The sequence below is a fragment of the Temnothorax nylanderi genome, unplaced genomic scaffold, assembly GCF_030848795.1.
Source record: "Temnothorax nylanderi isolate EJ_2023f unplaced genomic scaffold, tnyl_v1.0 TNYL_tig0164_pilon, whole genome shotgun sequence".
In the NCBI taxonomy this organism is placed as follows: domain Eukaryota; kingdom Metazoa; phylum Arthropoda; class Insecta; order Hymenoptera; family Formicidae; genus Temnothorax; species Temnothorax nylanderi.
Genome location: NW_027249226.1, coordinates 236,280 through 259,419, shown reverse-complemented (window position 1 = coordinate 259,419; position 23,140 = coordinate 236,280). Strand labels below are relative to the sequence as shown.

At 37.9% G+C, this 23,140-nt stretch overlaps 1 protein-coding gene across 1 annotated transcript; it reads left to right on the top strand.

Annotated features, from left to right (window-relative positions):
• The first annotated feature begins 899 nt into the window (after nt 1-899).
• LOC139777809 (profilin) lies at nt 900-22,285 on the top strand. The gene is made up of 3 exons (XM_071715436.1): nt 900-1,135; nt 10,865-11,134; nt 18,050-22,285. Exons 1-2 carry the CDS (start codon nt 1,025-1,027, stop codon nt 11,132-11,134), a joined length of 381 nt encoding a protein of 126 aa, XP_071571537.1. The 5' UTR covers nt 900-1,024; the 3' UTR covers nt 18,050-22,285.
• The last annotated feature ends 855 nt before the right edge of the window (nt 22,286-23,140 follow it).

The following is a 23,140-nucleotide window of genomic DNA, read 5'->3' as shown; positions in this document are numbered from 1 at the left end:
CCGCCATCAAAAACGTTATATCCGGTTTGACCTTACGACAGCACATTGTCCGATCTCTGGTTAAGGATTTCTAATAATTACGACTCTCAAGAGCCACTTCGACCAAACTCCGATTAAACTTTTGCTCGCTGCTGCAGCATTTTACAAGCAAATTTAGTAATTTCCTAGAAATTACTAAATAATTTTTAGAAAATTACTAAACTGCTGCTCGCTGCTGCAGCATTTTACTGCAAATGAAAATTCACTTTTGGGTGCCGTCCCATGCAGGACGGAATTTCGGAAAACAGAATCTCGGAAACATTCTGATTGGTTAGCCCCATGGGGCATAGTACAAGCCCTATGAGGCTAACCAATCAGAATGATTCCGAGATTCCGTTTTCCGAAATTCCGTTCGCATGGGACGGCACCCTAAAGCCCGTATCAGACTACGGATTGGGATTGAGATTGGATTGAAATTTAATCAATCAGAACAGAGAAAACTGATCTCAAGTTTAGTAAATTTTGCTCTGATTGGTCAAATTTCAATCCAGTCTCAATCCCAATCCGTAGTCTGATACGGGCATAAAGGTCTATCCAGACAAACTTGCATAGGTGCATAACCATATGCATAAAGAAACGGATTGGTCTATTTCCTTATGCACATGCATATGGACCAATCAATTCTCTTATGCTTATGTTTATGGGCTTATGCAAGTTTGTGTGGATATAGCTTAAGTAGACCGACCCAGCCTTTATAAACCTAGTGACTTTATCCGCTAGGGGATCGGGTGCCAATCTACAGAAGAATCGGGTAGAGGGAGCAACGTAGCTGCGAAGAATGACTTAGCGATGACGGCACAATAGTCGTTGGGAGGGGCAAAGCAGTAGAGCTGAAAGGGGGGGTGGCGGAACGACCGGCGTTTCGGAGTTCGGAGCGTGTATCGGTAGTCGCGAGACGAGGCAGTTGGTGACGGGTTGCGGTCGTCTAGTGTGGCGTAGTGAAACGGTTTTCGGTCGCCTTCTCCTCCCCTCCTTGTGTTCAAAAATGAGCTGGCAGGATTACGTTGATAAGCAGCTGCTCGCGTCTAGGTGTGTTACCAAAGCGGCGATCGCCGGACACGATGGCAATGTATGGGCGAAATCTGAGGGATTTGAAGTGAGTAGCAGAACTTCGAAAGAATATACCAAGAAACGGAGAGAGAGAGAGAGAGGGAGAGAGAGAAAGAGAGAGAGAGAGAGAGAGAGAGAGAGAGAGAGAGAGAGAGAGAGAGAGAGAGAGAGAGAGAGAGAGAGAGAGAGAGAGAGAGAGAGAGAGTGTGTGTGTGTGTGTGAGTGAGTGAGAGAGTGAGTGTGTGGGAGCGAGAGGGTGGGAAGGAGGAAAAGAGTGAACGAGTGGGAGATGGTCGAGAAGCGAGAAACGAGGGAGAGACACGGGACAAATAGATTTGGTAGCACGCCCCCCTCGATAAAAGGGAAAGTGCGCGGAGTAAAAGAGCCCTCCGGTTACTCCGGTAAGGCGCATATGAAACGCGCTTTGTCGGCGTGCGAGGGAGACAAGCCTCGCAAGCCCGTGAGAGAAAGAGTGCAAATGAGCGAGGAGAGCGAGAGTGCGAGAAAGAAAGAGAGAGAGAGAGGACAGATGCTCTCTGGCGAAGATCGTCCGTGCGGTCCGTGCGGTCCGTGCGGTTCTCGGTTCGAGCTCGTTCGGCTCGAGCACGAGATGAACCGGTTCGAACAAGTGAGCCGAGCCGAGCCGAACCGAACCGCGCCATGCCGCGCCGCATCGCACCGCGCCGCGTCCCACCACACTGCGCCGCGCGGCATGCACATCGTCGATCGCTTTCTAACCCCGAAATATAATGCCACGTAGACGTGCACGGCTGCCGGCCGGCCGGCCGGTCCGCGGTCGGCTTCTGTCGCTATGCGACACCTTGTAACGTCATCGTCATCAACGAACATTGTCACGTTCCGGCGGCAGATCCTCGCCGTCACGAAAATCCCTGGAACGATGACGAGCCGTTTGGTGGACGGCGGACGGCGGACATGTTCCGCTCCGTTCCTCGAAGATACGCGACGACGAATCGATCGGATCATTTATAGAGCGCACGGCCGCACGCGAATAAACGCGTGTCCTTGTCGCACTCGTCGTAGAATGACCGACGATAAGAGATAGCGACGAGAGTATTCTTCTTGGCACATGGGGCGTTAGTCGCGCTCGCTCACCGGTTCGAGGATCGATTCTGTACCGAGCGCGTCGAAAAGGGTGTGGCGTGGTGTGGCGTGTAGCGACGGTGGCCCGTGGCGGTGGCCACTGGCCGGTGTTTCCGCGCGAGTATTCGCGCTACGTTTTTGCAGCGAGAGTAGGATCGAAAATCGGTGATGATTTCGGCATATTCGTTCTCCGACGTCTGTATGCCGCGGAGGCCGCGGAGGCCGCGGAGCACGAAGGAAACGAATTCTACTCCTCTTTCCCCGTCGTCGATCGGGAATCGGGAGGCACAAGGGTCGCGCCCACGTGTCTACGGAGCGGGCGCCCAAAATTGGAGTTACGAAACTCTTTCGGCGCTTCCGTTCATCTGGCTTGTTTTTCGAGGAGAAACCGCGAACCGCGCGACGGTTTTTCGACGACTACGACGACGACGACGACGACGCTTAACATGGCCGCCTTCAAACAACTCGCTGGACACGCGTCGCGTTGTCGCACCGCGATGTAGAAATGGTGGTCCATTTTCGTTAACAATCACCGATGGTTCTTAACCGATGGTTGCACACGATCGTATCCGGAGTCTGGAGTATCAAGTCGACAGTAGATCTTGGTCGAGAACGCGGCTTTCTCTCGCGGTTCTCGATAGATGGATCAACAGAATTTTTAGGTTAACCTAGCGATAGTCACGTAGGCACGAGAGAGGTGACTGCGTGATTTAGCCGGTGCGCCGGATATGCACACACGCATACACACACAGGATATTTCAATCCGAATATCTAACGCTAATAAAGGCTTCGCGACATCGATATTATTGATATCGTTTATCTTCAAGATGAGATTGCTTGTTTGTTCCTCAAGTTACTCATTCTTCGAGTCAATGTTTCAGTTAAGCGCTAATTATAGCTTAATCGCTCGTTTTCGTCCGCGGACGTGTATTTCGTTTTGCGCTGTACTCTTTTACAGATTGTTCTTGTTTTTAATGACATAAAAGAAACTTGATAAATATTTATTATTAGTCTCTTAATCTATTTTTGATAAACGGAGTTTGCCTCCTCTTTTAAAAGAGAGGATATATATACGTTTCTCTCTCTCTCTCTCTCTCTCTCTCTCTCTCTCTCTCTCTCTCTCTCTCTCTCTCTCTCATATTCGACTTCATATTCGTGTTTTATTACAGATTGAAGTTTGGATTGCAACTTAGAAATAAATTGCTCCAAAGTTCCTATTAGCGAAATTTTTCTCGATTCCTTAAGCGGTCAATTAAGAACGAATTTTAATTTTAAAGAGTTAGATTCATAATCAGATATTCAACGTTTTAATTCGTTAATTTTTAACAACTAAGATACGAATTTTTCTTGAATTAAGATTAATAAAGATTAATTAAACGTCTGAATGAATTTGTTAAATGCCGATATTTATGAGAAATAAATATCATGAAAATATATTTTAAATTTGTACTTTAATTTGATTTGACAGATGTTAAATTAATCATCATTTATTGACGACCAACTTATGATTGATCCGATCGATAGTTCAAGATGTTATATATGGTTTGTGAATAGTTTAGATTAAATCATATAATTTCGACGCAACTCTCTTAGAAAACACTCGTCTCTACGTAAAACATATTTTTTAATAAGATGCAGTCATATTTATAGAACTTGTGTCATCCTGCATTTTAAGTGATATTTCACTCGACTGCAAATCATTTGAGAATTCCTGTCCAAATAAATTTCATCAATTAAAATCGAAACTCTTTTGAATTTCTTCGGATAAATTCGGATAATTACGAGGATCTTTTTGCATCTTCAATAAAACCAGTAATATCGGTGATTATATACCGGAAAAAACATGACATTGCGTCATCTCCAATCATACGTATGGCTTAAACGTGACACTTATCGCGTGAAAAGTATTTCTGCGCCATTACGTCGTTTAGGACTCTGCATGTCATGAGATTTGTTCGTATTACTCGAAATCCCGAAAGATTTTTGCACTTAAAACGAGATAAATATAGATTTTGAATAAATATAGATTGGAAATAAATATATATTTGGGCGTTAGAGAGAGAGAGCAAAAATTCTGAATGCAAATAGTGCAAGCAACACGAAACAGTTTACAGGTCTCAGTAACGTGCATTTCCTATAGAAGTTCGCTCGGAGTTCTATTGTCGTCGTGTCTCGATGTTGCACAACGGTCGATTCTTTAAGATGAAAAAAAAGGAATTTCGATGGCTCGATGAATCTCGCAGTGAAAGCTGATTGGTGCGCTCTCCACGTTGCATTTTTGAAGCTTATCGCGAATTCTGTCGGTAAATCTATCATTAAGATGACCGTTATTTGCAAAAAATGCACTCTCCTAAAACCGTAATTCGAGAAGCGAAAATGTAACATTACGTACAATGACTGCAGCTTTTGGAGTGACCAATCAAAAATTTGTCCCGACGAACCTATTCTCCACTGCCTATAATATTAACAGCTAATTAAATATTGCTTTTTAAAATTTGAGACAAATCCGATTGGCTACAAATAAGCGCGCATCTATGGAAATATTACGTCTCAAGGATATTCATTTGTCGACAATTTTTTTAAACATGTTTATTGGCTACAAGATAGAGAATTTCTCGAAATTCGAGAAAATTTTTGTATTTGTATCCTAGCAATCAACATACTTGAAAAATTTGTTGTAAGTACGACAAATGAAATAGTATCTTAAGTCTATTCTTTGTAGCACTACTTTACACATTCTACATGTAAAATAAAATAAATATATGATCAGACATTGGAGAGAAAAAGATGAACGGTAGAAAAATTTCAACTACAAAGAATAAATTTAATGTTTTATTACATTATACCTGAAACTTTGCTTCTCGCAAGTCGGTTCTTCGATGAAATATTCGAATTTAATGCTATCAATGTTACGGGCATATCAGAAATAATCTTTCATGATGACAGCGAAAAGTATAAGTGGTGTCTTTGAATATTGAATTAATAGGATTAAAAAGAAAGAATTAAGAAAATTTCAGCGAAATTCTTGTGTAAATTTAGAAGCTGGAAAGAATAGATAAGAGAATCTTCCAATTCTATGTAACTATTATTGATTTAAAAAACTTGTACATGTATGATTTTTAACTATGATAATTAAGAGAATTGATATTGGAAATGTCCTTCTCTTCTAAACAAATTTATGGATTTTAGATAGGGGAATCAAACTGGTGAAGTTACTTTTTTATATTTTTTAATGAAAAGTCTTCCTTAAAAATGTAAGAGATGTGATTTATTTAATTCTGATCTCGATTTTAGCAACAACAAAAAACAGAAAAGGGCGATCGTTCAAACTTTAATATGATTATTTCGGATAATTCTATTTAGGAATATGTTTTTTAATGGCTTTAAATTAGGTTAGGGACGGTTAAGAATCGCTGCTTAAAACTTTCGTAAAGAGCAGAATTTTTGTCGATATTCACAGGAATGATTTTGTCAAATCTAACAATTGTAGATTTTTTTAAAGGAACAATTGTAGATTAGATTAGGATAGGTTAGGTTAGAACGCACATGACTGCACAAGAAGCCATTGCTGGACAAGATTAGAAAATAAAGGTCGCCAGTTGCAGCGTGGCCTCGGCGCGGCGTGCACGCTTTCTGGTCGCCAATACCAAAATGGCGACGCCGGCCGGCTGGCCGATAGACCGGCCGATCAGTCTGTCGGTTGGTCGGCCAGCAACCTCGCAGTACTGTGTCGCGAGCAGGGCCGTCGAGAGCAAGGCCCAATCTCGACATAAATATTTCTTCGTCCACGGACAAAGAAAATGGAAGAATAAATTAAAATTAATTGGAATCAAAATTGTGTGATAATTCAAACAAAATAAGTAAAAAAAAAATTGTTTCAAAGCAACAAGATTAAAAGAGGCTAATTATCCTGATAAAACATATTATACGATAACGCGCGTGAAAATAATTGCATTTTGAAAGGACGTTTCTAGGCTCTGTTTTGTAGGATCGTCTGATTTGTTCAAAAAAATTTATCATACAACTTCGTAAACTTCCGTGTCTTAATTATTTTGTTCATTATTTCTCTTGAAATTTATCTATTTTTATATTAGAATTAAACAACCCAGACAGCACGCATGTCCAAAATCCGGACATAAGTCGTCTAAAAGAGATCTTTAAACGTCCTACGAAAGGATGGCTAAAAGATGTCTTAAAGACGTCTTACGTCCCGATTTTGGACACGGTGCTGTCTGGGGAAGTGTTTCTAATGTCCACTTCTACCAATGTAGATTAACTTTAATCTTGGTTTAACTTACTTTTTTTCTAGTTCTAATATCCATTTTTACCAATGCAGATTAACTTTAATCTCGGTTAACTTACTTTTTATCTTTTTCTGGTTCTAAGAAATAGAAAACGATATATAAAAAGCAAGTTCAATTGAGATTAAATAAGTTAATCTGCATTAATAGAAATGGAAAAAAGAATTAGAAAAAATAAGTTAAACCGAGATTGAAGTTAATCTGCATTGATAGAAAAGGCCGTAAGAAGGATTAAAAATATATGCAGTACCTATTGTATGAGTTTCTTTCGGTTTGTTTCTCTCTCCGTCTCTCACCCCCCTTTCCCGTCTTGTCAGTCCTGTTCGTGAGTCGCGAAACCCTCGGGCACATTAAGAGTTAAGACTACGATTTGGGACAAGGCTTCTGCCGAGATCGAATATAAATTAATGCTCCTTATAAGAGGAAAACGTCGCGAATAATGCAGATACTTCGAAAGAGGCAAGCAAGTGGATTCGACCTTATTCTCGCGTCAAATAATTCGAATTCGACTTTTTTGGATTTCATAATCGTGTGTCTCGTCACACTTCGAAACTACGTTTCTACAAAGAAAGAGAAAGGACTTCATCTTATCGTTTACAGCAAAATTTGGGGACTATTTGTATAATTTCTTTTCTGTTTGTGATATTTAATGCTTCTAATATTCAACATTCGCATTCTTTGTATACTAAATCTCAACGATTTACATAATTACATTTGTATACACTGAGAAAAAAATTTGTTAATCCCAAAAAATATTTAGTCCGATACGAGCAACTAAATATTTTAGGTGGTTTAACTATAAAACATTAGTTAAATTAACTAATTCTTGATTAAAAAATTTTAAAGGTTGACATGAATGCATTATACCTTTTTTAGTGCAACTTAATAATTGTTGAAACAACTAATGTTTAGTTAACTAATTAACATGTTTAGTTGCTCGTATTGGACTAAATATTTTTTGGGATTAATAAATTTTTTTCTCAGTGGTAGATACTTGGAAGGTAAATTTAAATAAAGTTAAATTTAAGGAAGATAAATTTAAAGAACTTTATGATTTCTTATTATTTGCTTAGGACTTAATTTACTCTTACAAGAAAATTCTCGAGCTAGTTGCATATATGCACGACATTTGTATTGTTTAACTAAAGGGTTAAACGAAGATGAAACATCAGCTTCAAAGGAGTGATTCATTGTTCTCAGGGCCGTATCGTATTGGAAAGTGGCCCTTAGTCATCGTTTCGGAGTTTTATCATATATGATTCACGTTTAAACATTCTCATATTTGGCATTCTCGTCATCACATCGATGTACAAGGAACATTATTCCTTTCCGACTTTAAAGAGATGAAAAAATATATTTTTTAAGTCCGATTGCTAAATATACGTGGTGCAAAACGATCCTCAAATTTCGTTTGGCATTATTCTTATTATAAAGATGCAGAGTGCTTACTGTAGTTTGATGGCTTCAAATTGTCTCGAAAGATTAAACGAGACAATTTAAATAAAAAAAATTTTCAGTGTGATTGTAGTGTGCGCGTATGTATGTGTATGTATATATATATATATATATATATATCTCTCTTATATATATTAAGTAACACAGTTAAGTAACACAAAAACATTAAATTTTCTTGACAAAGAAACAAAAAACCAAACAAAAACGTATTTTTTCTTAAATGTCAGAAAATTCGATATTTGAAAACAGGTATATATAATAATATGGACCGTCTGGTATTAATAGAGACCAGAGTCCAATTGGCAAACAATAATCTTAATTACAACAATTTTTAATATGAAATAATACTGAAATGATATTATGTAACGTTATTGCAATCATATAAAACAATGCTAACATAAAATAATATTTTTTTGTATTAAAAATTTACGAAAATTTACATCGATTGCGGACAAAATCACAAAGCCTGCGTTCTCGTTTATTCCCAATAGCTCCCAATGTGAATAAACGAACGCAGGCAAAATGTTCGCCACTTACACGTGCGCGTAAGCAATTTTGCGTGAATTTTTCGTGAAACATTTGCACTTTGACCGGGATATGCTTTAAACTCTTTAAAACAACGTTTCGGGTGGAAATAGTTAGAGAGAGAGAGAGAAGAAGAAGAGAACAAAGTCAGCCGGGCGTGCATGAATGTGCAGAACCGTGAGAAAGAAGACGGCGGCCGGTCATACAAAGACGCCGGTAATCGAGTGCGCTTATAGTTCAAGGTCGTCTTAGATCATCTCGGATTAACTGCAACGTGCGTCGACATTTAGGATCCGCATCGATCCGCTTTTACGCACGCTCTATCATTTTATGAAGACTAGCTTTTTAAACATCTGTTTTTTTTTCAGACGTGCTTTTATTGTGTTTTGGACAAAAGTAGACCTTTACGTCAAAATTTCTGCTCCGGAAGAGAAATCCACTCCGAATAAAATAAGGAGAGAGAGAGAGAGAGAGAGACCGATAGATAAAAAGCTCACGCTATCAATCTATTATTTCATATCGTGAAACATGATTTTATTGTGAAAGAGCGAATTACGTTGAGATTACGGCGGTTACCTTCGACGAGATTAAGGGCTCGTCGTCATCCAACTTGATGTAGGACGACCGCTATACTTGGCAACAATTGCTATAGCATATTGGATCGATGCTAACGTGAATTATGGCTCTTATCGTTGATTATCTTCCTTCTATGTCAGCCGACCCGTTGGGCACGAATGGGTTAAGAGCAATTGACTTTGAGACACTTGGCTTTGAAATCTGAGCACTGTTGTGCCGTTTGGCGTTTGCCGCGTTTCCAAGAGATTTATGCGAGAACGTCAGTAGTGAACAAAACACGATAAAGAAGATATTAAGGTAGTTTGTCCGCTTTGACAATACTATCAAAAAGTTAATGATATTCAAATGATATATAGGTATAGTATTTGGCTGGGATTGTTCGCATTTATGTTTTCATATATAGATTTGCTAGAAACTTAGTTTAATTATTTGAAATTTCTTTTTCTTATGCCTATTTTATGAAAATTTTCCACTTTTTTCCACTATCTTTTCAAGTCTAACATTTGAAACAGATATAGCTCTTAATTTTTTCTATGATCGTATGAATAGGACAAATAGAATCTGACAATTAGAAATTTTAGATAATATAAATTTATTTAAAAAAAAACACTCAAATTTTTCTTGAAAATCAGGGAATTTGTTCTAATGTATGATGTTCTAATGAATACATGTTCTGTGTGTGTAAAACTACAAATTCAATCAATTGTGCGCGAAATTATCTTGATTATTCAAAGGTCTTGACAAATAGAAATATATTCAAATAGATAATAAAGTGAACAATAATAAACTTAATCCTTGGTCAATTTTAAATGGATCTTATTCAACAAATACAAGATTTAATTATCAATATATGTTTAGCTGTCCATAATGTTTAATTATTTAATCTTAAGGTAGCATTTGTATGTGTCAAAGCGAAATCGTGAGTGATAGGATAGAAAACGCTCGTTTCATGTTTGATTTGCCCGAATGTTCCGTTATCAAATGAAACATTTTTAGCACACAATGCGCAAGTGCTAGCACTTATACATTCCTGTAATTAGATTTGGAACTATCTGTGAGAATAAAATAGATAGAACGTGTATACATATATATACATATATAAAGCATCTTTAAATATAACCAGCATGAATAATAAAAGACGATTGTCTGCTTGGAAAATCTGATGCTTATGGTTGTGTAATTGAAATTCAATAACACATTTGTATTCATTTCTATCAATGCAGATAAACTTTAGTCTTCGTTGTTTAACTTACTTTTTATCCTTTTCTAGTTCTAAGAAGATTAAAATTAATTTACATTGGTAGAAATGGACATTAGTGATGTAATGATAAGTAGCATTGAAAACACTAGTTGTTTGAATTATGCTTTGCTAACAAATCCCTCTCTTTCTCGTATTACTCGTGGTAAAAGAACTGAGGAAGAAATTATGAATATGAATCATTTTCTACCTCGGATAATGGTTTATACTAACTTGTATAATAATATCTTTAAACATAGTATAATTTTTATGATTAATAACTTTTATGATTAACAAGAAATAATAGATTATCAAAGTATGTATCTTTGTTTTTTCTAAATTAGAATATCTTTATTACATTTAAGTTGCATGGATGTCCGAGCGAGAAAACTGGCACAGAATATATATATTATATATGCCATAATAATTATTCTTTCACGATAAGGAGAGCTTTTCGAGAAGGTTTCCGGGATACATCTGCACATATAATATATGTATGAAATGATCTTTGCGTAGTGTAAGCACGATATCATCATGCTATCGCTGTACATACTGATAAGAGGATTTTCTTTATTTCTAGGTAAGTAAAGAGGAGCTCGCGAAATTAGTGCAGAGTTTCGAAGAGCAGGACATCCTGACGTCGTCGGGGGTTACCTTAGCCGGCAATAGGTACATCTACCTGTCGGGCACGGATCGTGTGATAAGGGCGAAACTCGGCAAAGTCGGCGTCCATTGCATGAAGACGACGCAAGCCGTAGTTGTCTCCCTGTACGAGGACCCCATACAACCACAGCAAGCCGCATCTGTCGTTGAAAAATTGGGCGAATACCTCGTGTCCTGCGGCTATTAGGTCAGTATGACGACAGCTTTAACTTTAAGGTAATCGTCGCGATCGCGGAGAGTCGGGGCTTCATTATGCAAACCTCCCCGAGGCGCGGGTACAGGGTGAGAAATCCCTTATCAGTTAATAAATTCTCTGCTACAGGTCTTGGGAGATATTTATTATCGCATATTTTTTTAAACTTTTGCAACTTTCGTAAAGTGAAGGAGTAACCTCGTTAATTCACCTCCTTTAAATTCGCCCCTAGAAGCATTTTTCAACCACTCACGAACGTAATTTTCCAACCTTGCCTTCTTTGCAGTAAAGATAAAATCTTCGTGAGCAAAATTGTAAGATACTAAATAATTTGGACAATTCAAAAATATTAACGCAAATATTAACGAATTACTCTCTAAATCTCATAGAGTTGTTTCAAGATCGTCTTAAGTAATATCTTAAGATGCTAATACGGCTCTGTGATTGGTTCATAACATAGTAAGATCGTACTTAAGACGATCTTTAATATAAGATCTGACTATGAATACCGGCCTAAGAGTCTTGAATCTCTTAAGTCTAAATAATCTTCCGTCAGATGTTTTTAAACATCTTTGTTAAAAATGAAATCGAATGAGTATTCGTGTATAAGAGAGAATAAACTGAAATAATAACAAAAGCGTTATATATAATATTTCTAAAATATTCAAGACTCTCGATTATACTTCCAATGCATTCGTGAATTTTTAACTCTTTATTTGTTAGTTGGGAAATATTCAAACCTATTCGAGTCAGTGTGTCTTAGGCCCATCGCTACCTGCGCGACATATCGGATTAACACGACGTTTATTCATGATTCCTCTCGCTTCGATTTAACCAGCAAGTCTCTCTCCCCCCACGCCGCTCATATGGGCTTATCATTATCGGCTTGTCACTCAATACTCGCGCGGACATTCGCACACGCCCCTATTGTGCCGATGCGCGTTTTCGCGCGCGCCCGTCAAGCTGTTTGCAATCGGAAAAAATGTTTTCCCTTCGGCCAGGTCGTTGCTTCGAGTATTCACGTTTGTTCTACGTTCCTATAATTCGCGTAAATTGCAATCGACGGCAGTCCAGAAAAATGCGAATGCAAGTTTGCATTTGCGAGCAGATTCGGGAAGAGATTGTCCAAATGATAAATTCCGATTCTCGCGATGAAATACGTCGACTTTTGTTTTGATTTCAAAAGTTTTAGTATAAAAGTAATAAAATTCCGATTCTAGCGAGATCAGTGAATTAAGTTTGGCACAGCGACATTTCTCACAAAATATCGTCAATCTGCTAGGAAAATTTATTTAATCCGTCTTAAATAATTCGTTAAATTTTTTCAGAGTATCGATAAGTGCATTCTGAGAATTTAATAAAATTCTTATTTTTCATCAATAGATATTTATTATAATCAAGATATATTATAAGACAATTATTGTCGTTGCCACGATTATAATTATTGCCAGTATATATAGTCAATTAAAAATTCTTAATTGTGTTAATTATTATATTTGTTGCAATCATATTGTGTGAAACTTGAGTTCTGACCAGCTTCCGTAGAGCGGAAAAATATAATGGCGCGAAACCGATTTTATCCGGCTATTTCTCGCAGCGAGATGCAATACTTATATGTTCGTGCGGTCGCGCAAGCGACCGTGTTGTCAGCACATTATATTGTTACTCGCGCCCGGTACTCTTGTATCTCAAATTCGAATACAAGCTGTGGTTACGTGCACATATACGCGTAGTGTATCGCGTTCCGACAATCGAAGTACGATATGGAGCGTTACATGACAAAGAAAACAGTAAATACCGATGATGGAACATAATCGGCTTAATTAGTCGCGAATTAGTATTGCGACACTGTAAAATAGTTCTGGAAATCATTCGCGCATTACAATTTTCTGTAATGAAAATTCGAACTAATGATTAAACTACTGGCTTCTAAATTATCACGTTTTTACGTCTAAACGTTTTGCCAATGTAATTTTTGAAAAGTTTAAGATTTAAATTATTCAGGGTAGTTTTTACACACGGTATCACAACTACCTCAAGGATCTCAAATATCTTTGCTATTCTAAATAATAGAAAGTAGGTTGAAGTTACATGATTTTATATATATGGTTTCGCGCGCGAGGGTTACATTATGACGTGATACTTTCGTTGGAAACACGACTTCATTGCGATTCTTTAAAATGGAACTATACGATTTTTCTTACATAAGATTCTTCATCAGTCATTCTGCATATAAATGTATTAAGATAATGTTTAAGAAGTGCATGCACTTTGCGATATGCAATTATTAAATATGTTTTGTTTTTACATTAACTGATTCGTTTTATTATTCTGTGAATTATACATATAAGGTAAGCTTATTTAAAAATTAATATCTCTTGGGATGTTTTGTATTTTAGATATCTCGTAATCTTTATAATTTTATCTTATAATTAGTATTTTTATATGTAAAATATGTAGAGGGATATATTATGTAAGAAAAGTCATATGATTCCATTTAAAAAAATCGAATTGCTCTTGAAATCTTCGCTCATGCCTCCTCGTGCGAGAAAAGTATTGCCACTACGTTATATGCTCTTTGAAACCATAACATTTATAGCTTTAATTTTTTCTTATTATTTAGAATAAGCAAAGATATGTCAGGTGCTTAACCCCTTAGCATTCATATTTTTTTGGTATTATGTGTACAAAACACGAGCAATACTTTTTATTTGCTTATGTTTAGATCATTTATATTAGATAATATACTGTGTAAAACATTTTTAATGCAGAACAAAATGTAGAACAAAATGTAGAAATATAATATTATGGCTTCAACCGCATATATATATTCGTGAGTGTAAAAAAATACACGGGATTGCATATGTTTGGGATAATATGGGAAGAAGTTAAGGAATTAAATTAAACATATTGTACATAAATTCTAAATAATCTAATTATTAATACGTGCCCATACATATACATATAGAGAAAGTATTCCAAAATTACCGGATGTCTTTTGAATAACAGATTTGTTGGCCAATTTGGTAAAATTTTTCTTAGCAAAAATAAAATATCTTATAATTTTCGAGTCACAAGCAATTGAAGAAAAGGAACTTCTCAAGAACTAATCTTTGTTAATGTGTGTTATTAGATCTTCAAAGGTTAGCTGTGATATGCGTTAACCGCTCTATCAGAAATTGTGTACTTTACGTATCAATTGCTCCGAAAAAAGACGGTCAAAGGTCTTGTATTTTTGGAAGAATATATATTTTTGCAAATCTCTTTTATCGTTTTCTTGTTTTCCATGCATTAAAACCATAAGAATAGTTTAATATCTGCAATTAGAAACGTGATATCGGGAGACGTTTTCGTCCTATGATACATGTAAAAAGTGCTAATTTTGACTTTCATTATTTCAACTTTGGTACGGTCAATCTTTTTCTAATTGCACATGTGTTTACATTAATATGCTACCCAAATTTTACAAGATTTCTAAGAAAAAAAGTTTACGGACGTACTACCTTAAGAAAGAATCGATTCCGCGGTGACCAGAGAATCTGTTATTAAAAGACTACCGATGACACATTTTCGGAACATTCTTTAAGTATTATTAATTCATATTTTTCCGAATAAAAATTAAAATTTTATGACTAACAAGAATAGATCAAGATTAGATATGCAATTTTTCCATTGTTGGTTCGTCACGCAATCAAGCGACACGATTTCGATAATTTTGACGACATGATTATTATTTCTTGTACATAATTATGTCTTACATAAAGAACAATATGGACGAGTCTATAAATTATATTTATCGAATTATAAATACTATAATTAGATTCATGATAGAAAATATAAGATTTTTATACAGAAATATAGACACATGTCTGCTTTAAAACTACACTATACTGCATTTAAAAATAAATTTTCCCTGGTGCAAATTAATCTAACTTTAGTTAATTATCAGTGTAACGCGTTAAATTAATAACGATAATAAATATAAATTAATTTAATTTTAATTTCAATGTTTGCATTCAACTATCGTTCCATTTTTGTAATCCTCAGAATAATTAACTATGCAGCTACAGTTAGTTTTCACTATCATTCTCAACACTTGAAGTACTTTTGTGAACCATCGTTATATCATATCACCGAAGTTCCCGAAATCTTCCCGATCGAGGGAACTTCCTTATTCCCTCGATAACGATATAACTTTATCCAAGTTCGATGCTCGGTTGTCAGGCGCAACGTGACGCGATATACGGATTCCGCGTGACTCACAGACGGATAATTCTCGGTGAGCATTTTAGCTTGATATCAGCTTGCGTCGATGACTAATCGCGTCACACGCACTCGCGCATTCGCTTGGGTTTCTAGGCATCACGGTGATGATAAACATTTTTTCTAAGAATAAGACGAGACGTCGCCTCTTCGTAAATTTTTATGGATAATCGTTTGCTTGACGTCTCGCGTTGATCGTCATCGATGAAGCTGCGCACTTTGCATATCTGTTTATTTTCCACATTAATTGGAAACGGGTGTACAAAGTGCAAGTAACTTTTCGCTATCAGTATAATAAATGATAATATGTGAATTTGTTAGATATACAGTCCAAGTATGGAGAAAGAAAGATTTGATTTTGGGAAATATAGTTTGCAAATGCCGTTGGTTTTCACGCAGAGAGTAAAAATATTGGCTGAGAATACAAAGATTATTTGTTGAAAATCTTATGCTGAGTCTTTGTAAGTTATTTTGCATTTTAATAAGAAACTGTTTTTTGCTTTGATAGCGAAACATATTTGCTTTAACGGCAGATTAAATTTGCTTTAGAAGCAAATCCGAATTTCTGCAAACAAAGTTATTCGATAATGGCATTTCTTAATCCATATTTTGTAATATCAAATAATTGATTATGGCAGCGAAGTTTTCACATCGAGTATACAGTAAAAATTATGATGTTGCTGCAGCAGCAAGATTCTTTTCTCTGTAGATATAATTTTTAATTATTGTACAGAGAAGTGGGAGAAAATAGAGATTTAAAATATTCATTTTTTTTTTCGAACTGTTAGACAATTGATTTTATTCATGTCATAATTGCGACTATTATGTTTGTTTTGTGTTAATTTTATTACATCTTAATATAATTATTATATATGTATATAAAATTCCTTTAATAGAAGTCTTTTTTCTACAGTTTTAATCTTCTGAGAGAGGACGCAGTTTCGAAAAAATTATAGGCGCGGCCAAAGCTACTTATCTTTATATCCCTTTTTCTCATAAATCATCAACATATTCGAAATTTTAATATTATTTTTTTATCTAATAGGCTGTAGTGTAATCAATACTTTTTCTTGAATAAACTCCATCTGAATTTTAATTATAATGTGAAAAAAATAAGCAATTTTTTGCATTTTTTATTGCTCGTAGTTTTTGATACAGTTATAATGTTTTAAAGACAAACGATCGAATTATAATTCAGTAATTTCTGGAAAGATTTTTAAAAAATTATAAAAATCGGTTTAATATTTCACAAAAAAAGATAGCATAATAAGTACATAAAAAAACATGATTTTACGGAAGAGACTTCAAAGATTTTGATGTTATTTGACGTTACAATCTCTTATTCCTTACAATGATTCATCCTCTTCTTTCTGTTTGTTTAAATTCCAGACTGCGAGTGGAGAACTTGACATCAATATTTCGAAACATATCGATACAAAAGGTTATTTGTAAAAATAAAATAAACCCAAAGTATCATTTTACTCGTATTTTATCATGTTTTTTTATAGTGCACGATTTTCAAGTTAGTTTCTATTGACATTTTTATCATTCGTATGGACTTTTATCGTTTTTATTGGTATTTTGTAGTTATAGTACGTGGTTTAGTTTATATTTGTATGGTGTACAGTTTCAGTATGTTTTTTTTATTTTTGGTATAATTGGATGACTTTATAAGATCGGGAGGGATGTTGGGAAAATTATAATAATATAATACAAGGTGTTTCCCAAGTAAGTATAAAAAACTGAAGGGAATATTTCGTGGCTTATTTTAGGAAGAGAAGGTTTTGTAAACATTGCTCTAAACTGTTTCGTTTTTAAAATGCAGGGTGTCAAAGTTGTGAAAAAAAATATGAAAATTTCGAAAATCTGGAAAACGTTTAAAGATATTTTATTCAAATTTCGTATGCGTACATGTGGTATTAAGAACCATTTTTCAGTATCGATGAAACATTTTTAGATCCACCTTCAGGGGCGTGTGTATGGGTAATTTTGTATATTTTGAAAACAAAGCAGTTTAGAGCATATATTTATAGGACTTTTTCTTCGTAAAATAAGCCAATATTCCCTTCAATTTTTGTACTTACTTAGGAAACACTATGTATAATAAATAATATAATTCAATAATAATTGCATAATTAGGAAACTTTCGACATTTGCGCAATCACAAATATCTATTCTGATCCGTGCCAGGAGTGTACGTTAAATACTTTTTTTTTTAACATTTAGATATGTATATGCAATTATTTTATGTCGAAATATGCAGAAAACAATTTCTTTTTTAAAATGAAAATTAATATTTTGGGCATTTTTTAAATTTCCCAAAATTGTGATAGAACATTTTCAAAAGCGAAATTGTGTTGTGCGTCGATAAAACTGGAGGGAATGATAACTCCTTTCTCTGGATGCTTTTTTATTGCTTTGTGATTACGTGGATTTTCTTCCATTAATTAAACAATCTGTTATATTTCTCCGGATAAAATTAAACTAGCAGAGTTTTTTCTTCTACATACTTCACTATTGTAAAATTACAATATGATAGAAGAAAAAAAAGAACGAAAGAACGAGTACGGAAACGAGGTAGCGTGTAGGTACGAATGGCGTCCCGTAGCCGACTAACCCGCACCTTAATCTCGTTTTCTGTTACAGTAACCTCTGGGACCCAACACAAATATCTAATATTAATAATAAACGATACGATCGATTATTTTAATGAACAGCGAATGAAACATGCGCCATGCCGCACGAGTTGCCCCGGAACTGCTGCACGCCCTGCGCGACACACGATGAAGAAATGCAGCAGCAGCAGCAGCAGCAACAACAGCAGCAACAACAACAACAACAACAACAACAAAACAGCAAAACAACACATAGTCGAGAACAGCAACTATCATTACTGCTCCAGTCATCATTCTCTCCTCCTCGATCTTCGTTTCTTTAAGGCGACGTAGAGAACGGGACGGAAGGCACGCGCGAGTTCATGCCGAGTACACGCACGCACCATACGTAAACAACGACGCACCCCCTTCCCATTTCCCCCTTTCTCCGAACCTCAGTCTTCAACCCTCTTTTCCCGCGCTCTCTATCGCTACGCTCGCGCCGCTTACAAACCCGCGTTTCTTCTCTCCTCTCCCTCCGCCCCCCCTCCTTCTCGGTCGTACACGTATACGTACTTAAGCATCTACGCGTGAATATATCTCGTAGGATACGCGTGTCTCGCGTGTACTGTCGCGTCGTGCGTCGTCTGCGACGAGCGTCGGAGATCGCGGGGGAAACTTCGGCGGTTATCGATACCGATACCGATGTCACATTGCCACATCTGCTCTCTACCTACCTACCTCCTACTCCCAACCTCCCCCTCCCCCCCCGAACATTATTCGCGCAACACGAGTCTCGACGGCTGTGACGCGCAAACGAGAGACGCGAGAGATCGCGTCTGAAGCGCTGACGCGTTGCGCGGAGAGACGACGAGGATCGATGGCTTTGACGCGATCGACGATAGCATCCGCCATCCGTGTCGAGCTGGCGACGCACGTCACGGAACGTTATCGACGTCGTGGATCCTGACGGCGTCGCGGCGCTTGAAGCGACGTGCGCGCGCACACACGCACACACACACACACACACACACATACAAAATCATTAAAAGAGCGAGACAATGCGCGAAAACACGAAAAAGCGCAGCGGATTGTGACGTACGTTGCGGTTCCTGGCTACTATATGGATCCAACGACGATCGCGAGGTTCGCAAACGGAGTCTGGCATCCGCGTGTCTTTGTCCCATCGAAAAGGCACGAATTGCAATGGATCGTGACGTGCGTCGCGATTCGTCACGGGACGAACGGCATTGAACGGGACGCGACATTGCCATCGTCCGCCACTTCTTGCGTTACACGCGTTCAGCTATGTTTTCCGGAAAAAGGAGGAGCGTCGATCGCTTCCGCGAGGATGCGGTCCCTCGAGCCTGAATTTATTAGAGATAATTGCCTTGTCGCCGTTCGTGAAGAACGTACGTATATAGAAACATCGTACGAACATAATGTGATGTACGCGCGGAAGCGATCGATATCGTCTCGTAGCATGTATTTAACACACTCAAGGTGTACACAGTCGTTTCGTTCACGCACCAACTTTACGCGTGCACGGAGAAAGACACAATAATGATCGATTGATAGATATCGAAGCGAGGAAGAGAAGAGAGAGAGAGAGAGAGAGAGGGGAGGGGAGGGAAGAGAGAGAGAGAGATGCGAAATTTTGTAACCGTTTACATGGCATTTCGCTTGAAACGATACAAACACACATATGAATTAAATATAAGAGAGAGAAGTAATGATAATAAAAAATAATAAACTGTTGTGTGTTAGGCTTACTATCTTTTTTGTGGAGCACGAAAGAGTGAACGCGTGCGCGCGAGGTGTAAAGAGGAAGCGAAGAACGAGAGAGAGAGAGGTGCGCGCGTGCGTGTATGTGTGTGTGTGTGTGTGTGTGTGTGTTTGCGTGTTTTGTATGTGTGTGATCGAGAGTGAGAGGAAGTCAGAGAACGATCGATTGTGACGATCGAGTCGTAAAAATAACAGCTAGATAACGAGAAGGAGAAAAGGTAGACAAAAGAACGTGGGGAATAAAAAAGAGGGAGGGGGAGAGATGCTGACAGAACGTGTGGAGCGCGCGCGCACGCGTGTGTATGCGTGAGAGGGAGAGAGAAGATCTGACAAGGTAAGCGAGAGAGAGAGAGAGAGCGGAGGTACGATGATGATGGCGATAACGATAGCGGCGGCGATAATAGTAATGATGCTGATGATAAAATGATGACGATGCGGGCGAGCATGCGGCAGCGGGTGATACGGCATGGATTGGCCGCAATTCTGGCCGTCTCCCCCATTCCCCCAAGAATCGATACGGTCCTTTTAGCTATTTACTGTCTTTATTATTGCTATGTGTAAGAAGAATAAAACAAAATGGCGAACGATGTGTCATAAACTGCTGAGGTTTTTATCGACAAGACGGTGAGAGAGAAAGAGAGAGTGTGTGAGTGAAAGAGAGAGAGAGGAAGAGAGAGAGAGAGAGAGAGAGAGAGAGAGAGGGAGAGAGAGAGAGAGAGATGCATAAAAAAAGAACACATTTACATCAGCGTATATATAAACATTCACACATACACACACACATACATAATACATGTATAGCCTCAATTACAAGTGCATGCGAGAATAAAGAAATTTTACACGGCAGATGCATTCGCAGGTATATCGATAGCGGGATTTCTCGAAGGGGGTCCCATCGAACGAGCCTAATTCGCGAGACGTTCGAGCGGAAACAGCAGCGATAATAAGTGAGTGAAGAGATAAATCCTTTTCTCGATTAATTCTAATTTATATATTTGTGTAGAAAAAAACGGCGGCCTGGTCTCGATATGTGCGTTATACAAGAATGCCGAAATGTTAATTAATATTTAATGTTTCGCGATTATTAGATATCTCACTGTTTTATATTAAATATTAATATAAAAATATATTAAATTCTGATACAGCTTGATATACTTACAAGACCATCCTATTTCTTAATGGAGGGAGAGAGAGAGAGAGAGAGAGAGAGAGAGAGAGAGAGAGAGAGAGAGAGAGAGAGAGAGAGAGAGAGAGAGAGAGAGAGAGAGAGAGAGGGGGGAGGGGGCGATGTTCGACTTCTCCGATTGCGTCGACGGAAGATGCACGATCAAATTAACGGAAGCTTCCGATCCGACTTGTATCCTCGAATATCTCCGGCAGCGTTAGATAGCGAGTTGGCGCGTGGTGTTCGCGACTGGTTTGTCGCAGCCGTTGTTGGGATCGCCTAATCATTTCTAATCGGCGTTTTTATTCGCCCGTTTCCCCTTATCTTCGTTTGCCCGCTCGACGCCGGCCTCGCGCGTGGTCGCGTGGTCATCTTATCTTTCGGGTTCGCGTCCTGTCTCCGCATCCTTTCGGATTGGTTTCCGGCTTTCCGACCCAGACGAGGAAGTCGACGCGGAGTGGAACGCGTGTTTAACATGCGCACAAGACACTTCACATGGCAAAACCATCGTTGCCGCTATCAAAATCGCACAAAAATTCATTTTCTGCAGAGAAGGAGAGGGAAGAGGAGGAGGAAGAAGATCTCTTACTTCCTTTTTTTTTACATCGAAAACATAGAAGAGGACGTGCGATAGCGGTCGGTGTACCTGCGAATTCCTGCCCGTGTATCTGAGATTTCCGCATATTTATTCGATGCATGGAGGAATCACGAACACACATACACGCTAAGCCACACACACACACACACACACACACACACACACACACACACACACACACACACACACACACACATGCACGCATCCACATCACGTACATACGCATTCAAGACAGGTTACGTACATACACGTACACACGGTACCGCTACCAATTATTACTACTCTACTATTACTCTACTACTCTGCTACTATTACTACTATAATTGGATGCTTGTCGATTCGTCTGACGCCAAGCAGCGGCCCAAACTACTATGTAACGATTTTTATTGATAACAAAGGAAGGAATAAATATTGAAATAATAATTGTAATAAAAAAGAGAAAAAAGAAGGCCAAATGACTTCTAGACGCTTGTCCAGGCACATCGGGTATCAATCTTGCTCTTCCGCGACTCCGCACTTTTTGTACCTCTTCGTTTATCCAGGAGATTGATATTATACACACGTTCCTTTCTTCTCGGCGACAGTCTTAGCCAATATCGATCAGCTTCAATTGATTCATTGTCCCTTTTCAGGGCAAAAAACTTAAAGAGAGATAAAGATAGTACTTTATCTTTGCTGAGTAGCTTCAACGGGCTGATGTAAATTGTTTTTTGCAAGATAAAAACGTGAAACAAAGTATATTTACATCTTTTGTACCTTTTTTTCTTGTCCTTTGCGTATTCATACACTTAACACTTACCTTTCACTTCAAATTCCTTCGAAGATAAACGATTTAACGAAAATTGTCGATGTTGACCTCTTGCCGTCATAATTAGCTACACTAATAAAGTGTTATACTAATAATGCGCGTATGTTATATCCAACTGCCACAAGAATTCTACAGTTTTATTTGGTATATGAATAAATGAGGAGAGCGTGCGTCTTATTTTTGCATCTCTTCTCGTCTTGAGGCCGAGATATGACGCGTTATTCGGCGAGAGGAAAGGACATCGATATAGTAATCGCAGAAAGGGAGGTGTAGGAAGAGGGAGATATGTGAACGGGATAAAAGGGAAAGAAAAAGAAAAGATTCAACTAGAGGGCAACGAGCATATACGCGCCGGACAACTACTAGATGTAACTTTTGTAAAGCTGAAATACATATACTTCCTCTTAAAATCTCTTGCATATACGTCGACGATGACGACGACGACGAGGACGGGAGACGCACAATCGAACAGAGCGAAATTGTGTCTGAGAGAATAATAAATTTGTATACAAAGTGGTGCAAAAGAAAAACAAACTTCAAGACATTTGGTGTTTGCGTCTAAATGCGAAGCGTTTCAGCAAGTCGCTAACGAAATCGATGCCAAGTGCGAACGCGACGGTGTTTTCGACGAATTGAAATGCAACCAAGGTAGGTACATATTATTCTCTTTTTTATAAAGAAACATTCGCCTTTTACATCGTTTGCGTCATTAAACTTCTTGAAGTGAAAATGAGCATGCAGAATATCTTCTATAATAGAGATGTGCGAATCAACGATTTTTGATGTC

Excerpts from the sequence above, each read along its gene's own strand:
- LOC139777809 (XM_071715436.1), top strand. The coding sequence starts at position 1,025 with ATGAGCTGGCAGGATTACGTTGATAAGCAGCTGCTCGCGTCTAGGTGT. Across the intron at positions 1,136-10,864 it reads CGAAATCTGAGGGATTTGAA|GTAAGTAAAGAGGAGCTCGC; the intron begins GTGAGTAGCAGA and ends CTTTATTTCTAG.